This window comes from Meles meles, chromosome 7, assembly GCF_922984935.1.
Source record: "Meles meles chromosome 7, mMelMel3.1 paternal haplotype, whole genome shotgun sequence".
Classification (NCBI taxonomy): domain Eukaryota; kingdom Metazoa; phylum Chordata; class Mammalia; order Carnivora; family Mustelidae; genus Meles; species Meles meles.
In genome coordinates, this window is record NC_060072.1 from 38299613 (window position 1) to 38314514 (window position 14902).

The 14902-nt window shown below is 36.2% G+C and overlaps 1 protein-coding gene across 1 annotated transcript in view; it reads right to left on the bottom strand.

Moving 5' to 3' along the window:
• Positions 1–675: 675 nt before the first annotated feature.
• The window catches only part of PTPRQ (protein tyrosine phosphatase receptor type Q), a 196893-nt gene continuing 182666 nt past the window's right edge, over positions 676–14902 (bottom strand). Inside the window, exons 40-45 of the mRNA XM_046012882.1 lie at positions 11806–11940; positions 11487–11612; positions 10472–10620; positions 6482–6617; positions 1041–1164; positions 676–794 (exon numbers count right to left, since the gene is read on the bottom strand). Coding sequence (XP_045868838.1) covers positions 757–794; positions 1041–1164; positions 6482–6617; positions 10472–10620; positions 11487–11612; positions 11806–11940 — 708 coding nt within the window. The 3' untranslated portion in view covers positions 676–756. The remainder of the gene's footprint in view (positions 795–1040; positions 1165–6481; positions 6618–10471; positions 10621–11486; positions 11613–11805; positions 11941–14902) is intronic.

Below are 14902 nucleotides of genomic sequence, written 5' to 3' on the forward strand. Positions count from 1 at the left end.
ATACTTTGATAACCATGTATTTAATGCTACAGCACAGTGGTACAGCTTGTCCTGAAAAAGGTACAAATGTACTCTGTAGCTTCGTATGAGCAATCACACTGTTTCATTTTTCTTTTTGTTTTTCCAGCTAAAGATCACAATGCAACTAAATAGCCCTAAGTGTCCCCGAAGAGCTACTGTGTGTTGTATAAAGGCTGAGTAATCCCGGCAGTGTCAAGGGGTTACTGTTCAGCTGTTGGAGATCATAAGATGATATCTCAGCACTCATAAAACAGAGGAATCAAAACACAGGGGTATACATGGAAGTGTACAGATCATTATGACAGTCCTGGAAGTTATCCACAAGGAACGTTAACACCTTGGAGGCCAAAATAACACAACCGAATCAACATTTACAACTTTTGTTCAAGATTCAATCTAATATGTGGGGAAAATTTACTTGGAAAAATTCATGCTAATAAAATGATAATTTTTCTATTGGGCTCATTCCAAAAATACGGAAGACTTGAAAAATCTCTGGGATCTCTTCTCTTAAACATTTTAAATGCATATTTATTCTGTACAAAAAAAAATGACTACCCTGAATTATCTATTTCCTAGAATTATTCCTAAAATGTCAATCCATTTAGTAAGGCACAGTAACAGAAACACAGAGATTTCTTTAAGGTTGCACATTTCAATTCAGAAGAGCGAGGGGGAAATTTTGGCCCCTGGGATTTGAAAATATCTTCCAGTTGTAATCTTTGGTCTGGATATTTACATGGTGGTCTCTTCCCATTCAAGCTCAACATCACCTATAACATAAAGTAACATGTCACAAGAGAGAACTGAAACTACCAGTTCAAAAGATTTAAATGTTTCATAGCAAAAACAGAGCGCAGATACAGATGCTCTTACCCTACCTTGGGTTAGAGAGAAATAATGAAAATTTGTTATATGCACTAACCAAGCTTCTAAAACATTTTCATCTACAATATTAAACTTAATTAAATTTATACTCCTGGTACACTAGCAAATTGGTATATGTTGCCTCTGTTTACCTTCCATGGCATCCAAAGAGTCCATCTTCTGAAGTGCTGAATAGTTAACAAAACAGATGGGCTGATTACTTCCTTTACTTGATAAAAGATCCAGAATGCACTGGTATAAAAAGATATACTGTGCCTAGACACCAAAGAAAGAGTGGTTAAATAAATGGGTAGGGTGGATTTTTAAAAAAAAATTTTTTTTCTTATAAGGGGAGCTATGCTGTTACAGTGAAAAGTAAGGCTGAATTTAAAAATGTTAAATAGCTAAATGAGAAGCACAGAATTTACCATGTATATAAATGATTTTGCACCATCAGGTTTTCTAAATTCCTATGACTTCTTGTAGCTTTAATTTTTTAAAAATACTTATTATTAAACCCCATGCTAATTTGTTCTTGCTTGCTGTGATTATAAAAAGGTGGCAAATTAGGTTATTTAAATCTGTTTATGAATTTCCTTTTTCTTGTTAGGTTAAATGAGTAATTTTCCTTATAAACAGTTTTCTTGTTAGAATATTAGAATGGCTATTGGAATGCAGATGATTCATTTGCTTTCACTATCTGTGAGTGAGCACATTTATACACCATCAGCACATTTAGAATATGTTTGACAATTCTGTTAATCACCTGATATTTGACCTACTTAATGTCAAGTATCTGGTCTTTATTTGTAAGTGTGAGGCAGTGGATCACTGAAATATCCAAACACCCATGCCCCAGACAAGGACTCCTAACATTTCATCTGAATGTTTAGGCTAAATTCAGTACCATCTAGGTTCTTTCAGTTTTTTCAGTATAACTGAATAACCTGTTAGCATTTCTGACTTTGGACTTTCCCAACGTTCTTAAGGTTGAGTCATAGAAAATCACCCTCCTTTTTACAAAGGAAACATAACTGATGTTAAAGGAACATAATCCAGTATTTATACTCTACATACTACCTATTATTTATGTACATAAGTATATTGATGATTTAAATAGGATGTCCTCTAAGGTGACCATCTTCAGAACTCTATGTTCATATCCATTTTTACTGTATCTCAAAACCTTTTTGGAACTCCTCTACTGAAACTGTCTTCAGAAACTGTTGGTCATTATTACGAATATCTATTTCTTCATGAATTACAAAACGCTTCCACGAACATCTCAACAGAATCTCATTTCTGGGAAGGCAGAATCCTGTCACAATCATGACTCCATTCCCATTACCTGTAATAGTACCTGGAGTGTAGTAGTTATGTAACAAATGTTTGTTGACTCAGTATCATTTAATTCTCACAACTAGCCAACCTTTACCATTTAAGGAAGGATTTCATTTGGAGAACATTTAGAAGTCACTAGGGATTAAGTTTTGTCAGCGAGTGGGCGATCAAGTTACATGATTCAATTTTGGTAAGAAATGAGGTGTCGTTATACAGTAATGAAAATCTCATTGAAATTGCTAGTAAAGTACTTCTCAAGGTAGTTCTAAAAAAAAGTGGATTCAAATACGTCACACGATGAGTAACATTCTTGGCAGAAATATATGGACCCAATATAATTTCTTTAAAAACAACAATCATTTGAATTGATGCATTTTGGTAGTTCTTACAAAATCACATTTGAATTTGAAGTCACATTTGATATGTGACGCTTCAGACTATCCCGATCTCATTTTCTCCACTGGAAAGAATGATAGGTTTAAACTCTGCCAGCAGGCCAGGCTGATTTCCAAAGGGCAGGACTGTATTTTCCAAGATCCCTCTTGCCATGGTGTGTTATTGCCAAGGAGGCAGTGGCGAGCTCAATGCTAGTTCCTGCCTTAGATCATCATGGTGCCTGAAGAATAGAATTTGTCTGATGTTTAGCTTCCTCATCTGGGGAATCATAACACCTATGTTGTAATATTTATAGGACTTACTGTATGTAAAGTGCCTGGCAAAAAACTAGGCAGCCTAGGTATATTAGCCTTTTTCTTTTCTTTTTTTTCCTCTTCTACCCTGAGACATCACATCAGTAAATTTCTAGGAAAACCAGAGCAGGAAAGGGACTCATCCAGATTAATCTTTATTTGATTATTATTTGATTATTATTTGATATTTGATCCCAAATGACTTCTAAATGTTCTCCAAATGAAATCTTTCCTTAAATGGTAAAGGTTGGCTAGTTGTGAGACTTAAATGATACTGAGTCAACAAACATTTGTTACAAATTACTACATGCCAGGCACTATTACAGGTAATGGGAATGGAGTCGTGAATGTGACAGGATTCTGCCCTCCCAGAACTGAGATTCTGTTGAGGAGATGTTCGTGGAAGCATTTTGTAATTCATGAAGAAATAGATATTCGTAATAATGACCAACAGTTTCTGAAGATAGTTTCGGTAGAGGACTTATTTGAGGGTCTGATAGCAGCTCAGGATGTTATCTCACTGAGGACTGTTCTCTCAGAAAGTTCTCGGGGCGGCTATGAACTGTTTTTGGGTAGACACTGAAAGAGCTCCACGTTCTCTGCTGGGTCTGGGCCATGACCCCAGAGCGGGGTTGTAGTGGTAATATATTAAGGTTCCCACCACCCCGCCCCTGCCCATGGCTACTGTAGTATGTGCTGAGACCACATTCTTCATCCAAATGGCAATCACTCCCAAGTGCAACAGAGGAAAGTAAGAAACCATTCTTATGCGAAGCAATCCTGGTTTGTAAGGGCTAGAGCCAAGGACTGTGGTCATTTTCCTTTTTATCATCAAAGAGAAAAGATGGTAAAGAGCAAACCTTCTGGGAAGGAAGTCAGGTGAAAGAGAGCTTCCGAGTAGCGGCTTTTCAGCAAGGAGGGAATCCAGCAGAATTCTGTCAGATAGTTACTGTGTGCTGGGGAGGGACTGCGTGTTTGGTGCTTTAGTACTTTCTCTTATTTAATACTGACCATAAGCATGTGAGAAGTATAACATGGCGATTTTACAAAAGAGAAAAAATTCAAAGCGGCTAATTAAACAAGTCACAGAGCCAGCAATTAATTCAGCAGTGGAGATGGAATCGTAACTCCATTCTCTGACTTCAAAAGTCATGCTCTTTCCCTCCCCTACCCAACTGTAGCAAATTGCTCGGGCTGGTTAGACAAGCATAATGTACGAAGTTGAGAGCATATATTGTGTACTAAATTGTGTGAAATTACTAACAGGCATTCTTGAACACACTGTTTACCAAGTTCAGTTCCATGAAATTATAGAGCTCGGCAAATAGTTTCAACTTTTATTTCCTGAAGAATGACTCTAGTTTCTAGAAGGAAACAAGATCCCGATCTGTCCCACCCTCTATCCTATCCAAAAGAGCTAACCAATCTTGATCAATGTCAAAACACTGAGTACCTGTGCGCACGCGTAATCTAGGGACACGGGAGGAGAAATGTTAGCTTTCTGCTTATTCTTACTGTTAACAAAAATAAGAAAGAATTTGGGTTTTAATAATGTTTCATAAATAGTTGGATTGATAGTGGAACCCTTATAATTGAGAACAAGCTACCTAATTTGTGGGCCCACTGCAAAATGAAAATGAGTGTCCTTCCTCAAAAATTATTAAAGGTTTTTAAGACAGGAGAGCAAACACTAAGCCAGGTGCAGTGCCCTTTTGAGTATGGGGCCCTGTGAGATTGTGCAGGCCGCACACCCAGGAAATCAACCCTAGTCACAAGTTATCTTCCATTTCTGAAGTATCCCAAGGGAAGAGTGATACTTCACTACTTTGTTCCCCTTCAACATACAGGGGAATGGATATGGATTCCATTACCTAGTTTTACCTAATCATCACAAAATTACAGTGGGCTTAAAAAGATTCCTACAAAGAGACCGTGGATTGAAAGTAGTATTTATCATGTGAGCCCAGATGAATGACAAGGAAATGGCAGGGCTGATATTCTTTGTGCTTCTAGAATAAACTTATAGCCATTCTATGAGGTAAAAACAACAATGTAAGAAAATCTGACAAAAACCTAGATCACTTTTTAAAAAATTATAAATAATTTAGAATATATATTTAAAATCACTATTGAAACAGAATTATCTCATGCTAAGGATCATTATCTTAATGATAATATGAAGGCATCACAGTTAACAAGATTTCAAGATATTGCTTATTTGATCTTTATCTGATGTCTTTGATTTCTCATTTTGTATATATGCATTTTATAATTTATGTAATTGTTCAATCTACATTTAAAAATAAATATAGATTTATTGGAATTGAATGCTCAAGCATTATTCCTGAGAGGACTGTGCAGTCCACAAAGTTTAAATGTCTCTGGTCTAGAGCAGCATCTTTCTAAGAACATCAGTGTTCCCCACATGACATTATAGGTTCTGGGGTCAAAGGGGTAAGAGGTTCAAGGATTTCACAATAATGTAATTTTGGGAAATAATGTTCATAAGGGCTCTGGCTCTATAAATGTCAATGTATAGTCATACAGAGGCTGTAAGAAATTCTAAGATCAGCTTAACTTCTTTTCAAACTTACTCAGCAAAGAACCTGTTTTCTCACACCTTTAACGACTGTGATGGTGTATGTGTTTTCTAGTAGGTATTGCAGAAAATACTATTAAAGCCGATCTATATATTTACTGTGAGAAAACTTCCATTTGAAGAGTATAGAAACATTAATCCAAATACACAGTGAAAAATCTTACATATTATAGATAGATAGACTTTGGCTTGAATTTTGGTTCTGCAACATTAATTGTATAATCTTGAAATATCCCTTAAATTCTTTGGATGGAATATCTGCTTCCCTATTTGTAAAGCAAAGCCAATAATACCTAGTCTGTTGATTAGTTTTATTGACACTGCTTTACAAATAAAGGATTAAATAAGATAATACATGTAAAGGGTTATTATAGAAGGTGGAACTCTCTAGACACCCACTATAATTTTTGTCTCAATACCATTATACTATGTGACTTTTTTAATGAAGAAAAATCTATATATTTTATAAATGTTTTTGCCTTTAAACCAAAACAATAAAACAAAAAACTCCCAGGGAGTTAGCTAATAAGATGCTATGACAGCTCTTTAAGTATTAAAATACAAAGGGATAAATATGGACACGTGAAATATATAGAACCCCATAACAGTCAATATTTTAAACTTTTCCCAAATTTAACATTTAGCATGTTTATAAAAGAAAATGATTTATTTCTTAAGCTTCCCAAATTTGCCAAATATTAAGGACATCAATTTTTGAATTGCTTTCTATATGCCTATAAGTATAAACAAGCTAGGGTGAGCAGTCAGTAACAGTACTGAGGGGTGACTGCCCCATCTAGGATGCCCTCCCCAAACCTCTTCCCCTCTAGGAGGTTTATTATGTAGAAAGAGTGTCTGCTCTGCAAACGAAGTTTCTAGTCCATGCCCGACCTGACTGCTGCTACTAAGATCCTCCCTTGTAGAAATCGCAGAGCTGACACTGAACACGGTTTAGCTGTCTTACCAGGTTCTGTACCATGCACATTCTTTCACTTCTCAGTTCAGCTACTAATCCATATATATCCACAAAATCGTGGTCATTTATATGTTGTGTCAAGTGGTCCAGAGCAATAAAAACTCCAGTTCTTCCAACTCCAGCACTGCGGGAGGAATAAGATTAGACAAACATTGTTCATCGTGCTGATAGTGATGAAGAAAGGGAACTGTGAACTATGGTCCTAATAAACTCTCAACAGGTCCTTTTCTTACTTGGAGGAACTTTTTTTGGAGTGTCTTTAGATTTGTATTGTTACCGAGACTGTCAAGATAGATCAAGATGATTAACACATTAGCATTCTTTCAAATGTTTGAGGGTTTTTTTTTTTCTTTCCCCAGTAGAACTTTTCCTCTTCTTTCATATTATAAAGGGGGTAGTTGGAGAAGTATAGAGAAGAGTTTTAAAAAAAAACTGTTGAAAATTCTTGGGGCGCCTGGGTGGCTCAGTCAGTTAAGTGTCTCTTTTTGTTTCAAGGTCATGATCCCAGGGTCCTGGGTCTCTTCTCAACAGGGAGTCTGCTTGCCTCTCTCCCTTTACCCCTCCCCTGCAGTGCTTCCTTTCGCTCATTTTCTCTCTCTCAAATAAATAAATAAAGTCCTTTAAAAAATTGTTGAGAATTCTTAACACTAGAAATTTTGTATTGAACATATTTTTGGTTACCAATAGAAATGCTAAACATTAAAAACATCCTACTATTTAGCCCTATAGCATTTCTCTGTATCTTATTGGTAATCTCTTGTGTGTTCTTTTCACTTTCTTTTCTTAGATTTTTTTTTTACTTCCTATAGGTGATAAAATTGAAAAGCTATTTCTTTTTAAAAAATTAGTTTAATACCCAGGGACAAGTATGTGCTCCATAGAAACTGTGAATTGATCAACTTGACAAAATTTATGCAGAAATCCCATTAGAAGGACAAGAATCTTGGGGCGCCTGGGTGGCTCAGTGGGTTAAAGCCTCTGCCTTCAGCTCAGGTCATGATCCCAGGGTCCTGGGATCGAGCCCCACATCAGGCTCTCTGCTCAGTGGGGAGCCTGCTTCCCTTCCTCTCTCTGCCTGCCTCTCTGCCTACTTGTGATCTCTGTCTGTCAAATAAATAAATAAAATCTTTAAAAAAAAAGGACAAGAATCTTGATATTTGAATGGTTAACCTAGGAAGTAAATATAAAAAGAACAACAAAAGACGTTTGGCAGGTCACCTGGTCTTATAAATGTTACCTTGAACAACATAAAAATGCCGTTTTGTAGGTAAGAAATAGTTGAATCTTAGCAATATCTCATTATTCAACCATGTAAGAAATATCGAGCATTTCAATGTAAACTCGATTATGGCAACACATGCACACATATGTTGAACAGTGAAATCTGTCATGACATCATTCAACACACCTGAGTGTCAGAGCCTGTCCTAGGCATCTGGGGTACAGTTGTGAACAACAGCACAGAGTCCCTGAACTTATGGAGGTTACTCTCTAGAGGACAGAGAGGGGCAGTGCATAGCTAAGTAGGCATGCACAGAACGTGCCTGGCGGTAAAAAGTGCTATGAAGAAAGATAAATCAGGTTAAGGAGAAGGCATCTCCGATTATGTAATATTTGAAAAGAAACTTGCGTAAGAGAGCCCACAGTTGGGTCTTTGGGAGGGGAGCACTGTAGCCCAGGGGAGTGGGGGGAGAAGAGATTTGAGTGGCATGGGTTCTATGTGCTTGAAGAAGAGCCCGGAGCCCAGATGGGGACAGTGCAGTGGGGAGGCAAGAGGGGTGAGGCATCAGAGTGTGTGCTGCAGGGCTGCAGGTGTAACTTGGGAAGAGCACAGTCAAGGATGACTCCACGGTTTTGGCGCCACACAGAAGGGATCTGTCTGCCATTTACCAAGATGCAGGATGAGAAGCAGAAGTGAGTTTGGAGACTGAATCAGGCATTCTGTTTTAGACACATCACATTTTCAGAGTTTCGTGGTCATTCAGGTTGTCACATCGAATTAGCAGTTAAATGTATGAGTTGAGGCGAGAAGTTAGAGTTAGAATAAAAATTCAGTAGACAGTTTTAAATGATGCTAAAAGAGAATGATTAACATGAGGATGCTTTTTCCCTGAACTTTCTTATCCATTTCAATCACAAAGAAGGAGATTCTCTCTCTTTGATTATGGATTGGAGTATAGTTAACACACAGTATGACAGTAGTTTCAAGGGCGCAGCATAGTGATTTGACAAGTCTATGCATTTTGCTGTTTATTACAGTGTAGCTACTCATCGCCCTCTACTCTGAGCCTACAAAGGTGATATAAGGTCCTTTTCTAACAGACTTCCTGTTAGTGTCACTGTGTGTGCAAGATACAGAGAAGCGGAAGGCAGCTACTGTCCATTAAAGGTTTTAATCATCAATGACCCAGCTTAAAAGCAATCATCAACTTTAGAAGAAAACTCTTACACTATTTACACTATATATTATTCTGTTGAAAATGTTACGTATAAGAAGGAGAGATGGAATTGGGAGGGTAAAAATCACACTTTAACTTTTTGTTCTATAAGCTCTTTTAAATCTAAGCATTATTTAGAGATTTTATAACTGAATCTAAGCATTTGTGTATTACCCTTATAATTTTAAAAAAATCCACAATATTCCTGGAAAATATATAATCATTTAAACTACATGGTGAGTTTTTTCCTCTAAGTAAGAGTAAAAATTTATGGATTGAGATTTTCTTATATCTTTAACCACATTAATTATAGTATATATCTGTCAGAAAAATGATCAATTATTAGAATTATTATAATGAACAATGTATTAATTATTAATGTGACTAAGATACTATCACTTAAATTTTTATTGCAGTAAAGGATACATAACATACAATTACCATTTTAAGCGTTTTTAAGCACACACGTCAGTTGGTGTTATCACGTTCACAGTGCGGTGCCACTGTCACCACCGTCCATTTCTAGAGCTTTTTCACCATATCCCAAATAGACATTCTCATTAAACAACTAATTAGACAATGTACCCATTAAATAATAACCATATCCTTTTCTCTCTCCCTGGAGTCTCTGGTAACCACAATTCTACTTTCTGTCTCTATGAATTTACCCATTCCAGGTATCTCCTGTAAGCCAAATCATAAAATAGTATATTATTACCTGCTTTTTCTCTAGTTTACAAACCAATTATTGAAGAGACTCAAGTCGAGACTTTATAGTTTTTTATGTTAGAAAACAATCAAATCCATCTGTTCAGAAAATAACTCTGAATTCCAAACAATCTTGAGTTCTATTTCTCAATAGAGAAGTGTTAAGTACCAATTAAAAGAAAGTGGAGAAAAACTTCCATTTATAGTTATATTCCCTTAAGTATGTCCAAAGATCTAGTCAAAGGAAGACATGTGTGTAGCTAAAATTTGTAAAAATTGTTGTCATACTTGGGTTGGTCACTTAATTTGATCTTTAGATTTTGTTTTCTTTTATTCTTTACAACTCAAATCCAAAAATTTGCTTTTATGAAAAAAATTTAAATTCTGGTAGTACGTTAATGCCAATTGACATAATAAAGGATCAGATGTTTATCTGTAAAATTCTTAAAATCCTACACACACTACACACACACACACACACACACACACACATATCAATGAGGGGCTACTATTAAAAAAAAAAAAATTTGAAGACTTTCCTTTAAGAGGCATAATCCAGTCAAGAGTTCAAAAAGATTCCTTTGCCAGTAAGATACTTTCCCTTGCTTTTAGACACCTTCACTACTAATTTTATTTTTGCCATCTAACCTTTTATAAAGTTAAAATTTCATCCATTATAACCAGTAAAACATCTGAAAACTGGAAATTGGAATGAAGCTACATTAACATTCTGCCAGAAAATAATCAACGGTATCATGATAATAAAAGGACCACATTGACTTTAAAGACCATATCTAGTGTTTCATATAGGTTCTGGAAGTATCTTCCTTACCTGCAGTGAACAATCATGGGTGTGGTGTCATGCGCTCTGCTTGCTCGAACCAATTTTACAAAGTGAACTAGAGGGGCACTGTTTTCAGGGACCCCGTGCTCAGGCCAAGCAGTAAAGTTACACTGTCGAACAGTCATGCAATCTCCATGCTAGGTAGCGTGACAGATTAAAGAAGCATGACATGATTATTAAAGTACCACGATGAAGGTTTAAGGCAGCTGACATCCTACCTTTTGAAGGTGATCTTTTAAAAATGACTATTTACCAAACAGAGGAAACTGTTTTTCATGATTTCCTGCAAGACAGATCATCTATGATGGTTACAATAAAGCAAGTTGCCCTCCAGTATGAATGGAAAGAGTAAAAAAGCTTGCAAACAGATGATAATATAGAGTGTTTATATTCAAATGTAGTATAATATTTGGTAGCACAAGAATAGGAGATTTTACAATAATTTCGATCTAAAACTAAATAAACACATTCACCTATTTTTCAAAACACAAGTGTTCTGAGTGTCTGATAATGTCAGAAAGTATAAAGATCCTTGTGCCATTTTCTGTCTGTATAGGCATTGATACAAACTGATAAAATTAGGATCCAACACTCTATCATCAGTATCAGTCCTGGATTAAATAGAAAATCAAATTGTTAAAAATGAAGAGATGACTGATTAGGGAAATTCTTGTTTTAAGGAATTTAAAATTTTTCACTTTATAGTTAGTTTCTTCATCAAAGAAAAACCTAATGATCTATTATTTCCTTCTTTTTTTTTCTCTTGTCTACCTAAGAATTTGATGTTCATTGGTTAATATAAACTTTAACCATAAGATTTAGAATTAAACACAGTGACCCAGATACTGAAGTCAGTTATCAAAAATTTCTGTTTAGAAAATAAGAGGAAAGCACTGTTGAATACAGAGGTATTATAGCAAGGGACAGTTCTAGAAATCAATTTTACTTTTAGACAGAGCACTCATATCTCCTATTGGGTTCCCCTGCCCTCCCTTTGTTTTACCCTTTCAATTTTCAGATCCCTGATGGTCCAATCTATTTGTACATCCTCCATTAGCTTTGTAATCACTATATCTCCAAAGACGGTAACTGGTTTGTTGTCCTCTGGCCAATACTGATGGCATCTGATCTGCATTCAGAGAAAATCACCAGTCGTAAGAACCATTGTTATATGGATCCATATATCACAGTTATTGCTACTAAGTTAAAACTGCCTTATAGATGTCCAGGTTATTGATGACTCATGATATTAGCAGAAATTGTCACACATATATTAAGACAATTAAAATAACATCTTGTGAACAGATTTTCAAATAACTTACCCTCCCTTTTTCAAAACACTGTGTTAGCATTACTAATGTTTTCGCTCTGGTTTCCCATACCATTCTCCAAAAATCCCCAACTGTTCCTGGTAATGGACCTTGAGTGGCAATAAATTCATTTGGACATAAGTAGCCCTAGAAGGATATAATTACAATAGTAAATCAACATTTATATATACAGTATTTTTTAGTTTTTGAGCAATAGATAAAAATACACTAATTGTAAAATATCTAATAGAATGTGGAATTCACCCACAATGTCACTATCCAGAATGAAGTGCCATTAACATTTTGGTCAATTTCTTTACAGTATTAAAATATGTACATTTCTCCATTGAAATAATATTTATGAGTTCCTACTGTGTGCCAAGCACTGTCCTAGGAACTGGGGATTCATCACTGACAAAACAACACTAAAATTTCCATTCTTAGTTATTTTATATTCTCTATATTTATACAAATAAATATACTGGTATTTATTTTATATTATCTATTTATTACATATTAGGGGAGATAGACATTAAGTCCATTAATAAGTCTGTTAAATAAACAAATTACATAGAACCTTTAAAAGAAGTAAGTGTTATGAGAGAGGATTTTTAGAAAATTTGATGTTCAGAAAAGACTCAGTGATGACATCTAAGGAAAGACTTGAAGAAGTAAGGCAGTAAGCTCTGCAGGATTTGGGGGCCAGTGTTCCTGGTAGAAAGTCAAGTGTAACAACATTAAAGAAAAAAAATGTGCCTAGAATTTTCTAACAACACTAAATAGCTAGAGTGGAGTAAATGAGGAGGGGTAGTTATAGAAGATAACAGAAAAAAGAACAGAGGAGGGAAGATAAGGATGCTTTAGGTCCCAGCAGGTAATTATAAAACTTTGGTTTTCACTCAGGATGATCTAGAAAGCTGTTGGAAGGTTTTGAACATATAGAGTGTATGGTTTAACAGTTTTACTCTGGTTTCTGAGAGAAGACCAGCCTTTATGGGTTAAAAGATGAAAGGAGAATAGCTAGAAGGTTATTGCAATGATACAACCAAAGGGTTAGTTAGGGTGGTAACAGGAGGGATGGTGAGAAGTGAAAGGATCTGGATACACTTTGAAGACAGAGTCAATAGAATTTGCTGATGGACTGGATATTGGGTATAAAAATCAGTAAAAATTTAAAAGGGAGGTTGGGAAGACTTTGGGATATGCAGGTTTGAAGGGAAAATTAGGAATTATTACAGACCCATTAAACTTGAAAGCCTTGTTAGATATTCAAGTGGGAATATTATGAAGGCTATTGGGTATATGAGTTTGGAATTCAAGAAGAAATCCAAACTGGAGACACAAATTTGAAAGTAATCATCACACAGATCTCAGTTGAAGCACAAGATTAGATAAAATTATCAAGGAAATGAATTCAGAAAGAAAGAGTAAATTCAAGGACTAGGCTCTAGATAATTCAAGTGTTTGGTGGTGGAGGAGAAAACAGAAAACCGATGACACTGAGACGAAGGAGTCAGAGCTGTAGATGGAAAATTGAGAGAATGATGTTCTGGATGCCAGAAGAAGAACGTGGTTCAAGGATGAGGACAATTAACAGGAATCAATTTATAAAATGTTTCTTTTGGTCATCTGCATTTCCCTTTCTCAGGGACTAAATGTCCTTTGGCACTATAATATTCTATCAATGTGGGAACAACTCTGATGTTTCTGATGTTATTACATCTCTTTTGCATCATGGCCTTTAATCTTCAATTTCTAATTACGGTAAAAATCTCTCAGGTTAAAGTAATATCAGGCATAGGGTTTGGTGCATTTCTCTTGTTCTATTATAATGTTTTCATTGTTAATTCTCTTGAAAGGCTTTCTAAACTCATTTGTAAAGTTAGTGGTTGTTTACAGGGACGCAGCATCTCTTTCCCTCCCTACCTGTCTCCCATAGTTCTTCCATCATCAAACTGTTCCAAGCTCCCTGTGAGTCCTAGCTATGGGAGCGCAATTCTTAAGGACAGCCGAGGGCAGAGAGGTAAAGTTAAATTAACTTAGTTACAGACCCTGACCTAGAGTTTCCCAATCTTTTTTTTTTTTTTTAAGATTTTATTTATTTATTTGACAGAGAGAGAGATCACAAGTAGGCAGAGAGGCAGGCAGAGAGAGAGGAGGAAGCAGGCTCCCCGCGGAGCAGAGAGCCCGACGTGGGGCTGGATCCCAGGACCCCGAGATCATGACCTGAGCCGAAGGCAGCGGCTTAATCCACTGAGCCACCCAGGCGCCCCTAGAGTTTCCCAATCTTAAAGGAAATCCCTCAGATGTACTTATAGTATATCACTTCTCTCTTTTCCTCTCCCAGACTTGGGTTCTTTTGCTTTTCCATCTGAAGACTAGTTACTCTGTTTTCTTCCCTACCTCCCATTATGGTTCTCCTGCCTTTTTCCTCTAGCCCTGGGACATATAGGAATCCAGAATCCATTTGTAGATGGCCTGTCTTTTGCTCCTGGAACAAGTGTTCATGAACTTTCAGATAGAGGTTTCATGGAACAAAACGGGGCAGGTGGAGGGAATTGATACATCCGACCTTTCTTTCTGAGAAGTTTTCACTCTTTCTGAGGGAAGATTGCCTGAATTTGGGGATGGCAAAGTAAGGGCCATTATGGTATCATGGCTTTTCTATTTCCATTTATTTCTGGAATTCCAAGCAAAGGAGATTAACCTAAAGGCTAAGAGCAGCAATATCCTTCCACTCCAATTCTGAAATCTGCCTTAACCTACATTAAGATGTTTTCCATCCGGGCCTGCTTCCCATGCAGCTCAGTAATGATTATGCATATCATTACGTATGGCTCATAGTAACTTTGTTGTAAGATTTATTATATTACAATGTCACTTGATTATAGCAGGATATATATATTCAGAATCCTTAGTTTTATTGCTCACCCTACATTATCATCTTCTTATAGCTGCTTCCCGACAACCTGTAATCTTTAAAGGGAGCACTGGGTGTTCATGAATATTCCTTTGTTTATGTAAATCTGTTTGGTTTAGTTACACCTACTAAAACTGTCAGTTTCCTTTCTAATCATATTCATACCTTATACTGTCACCCTATATCTGG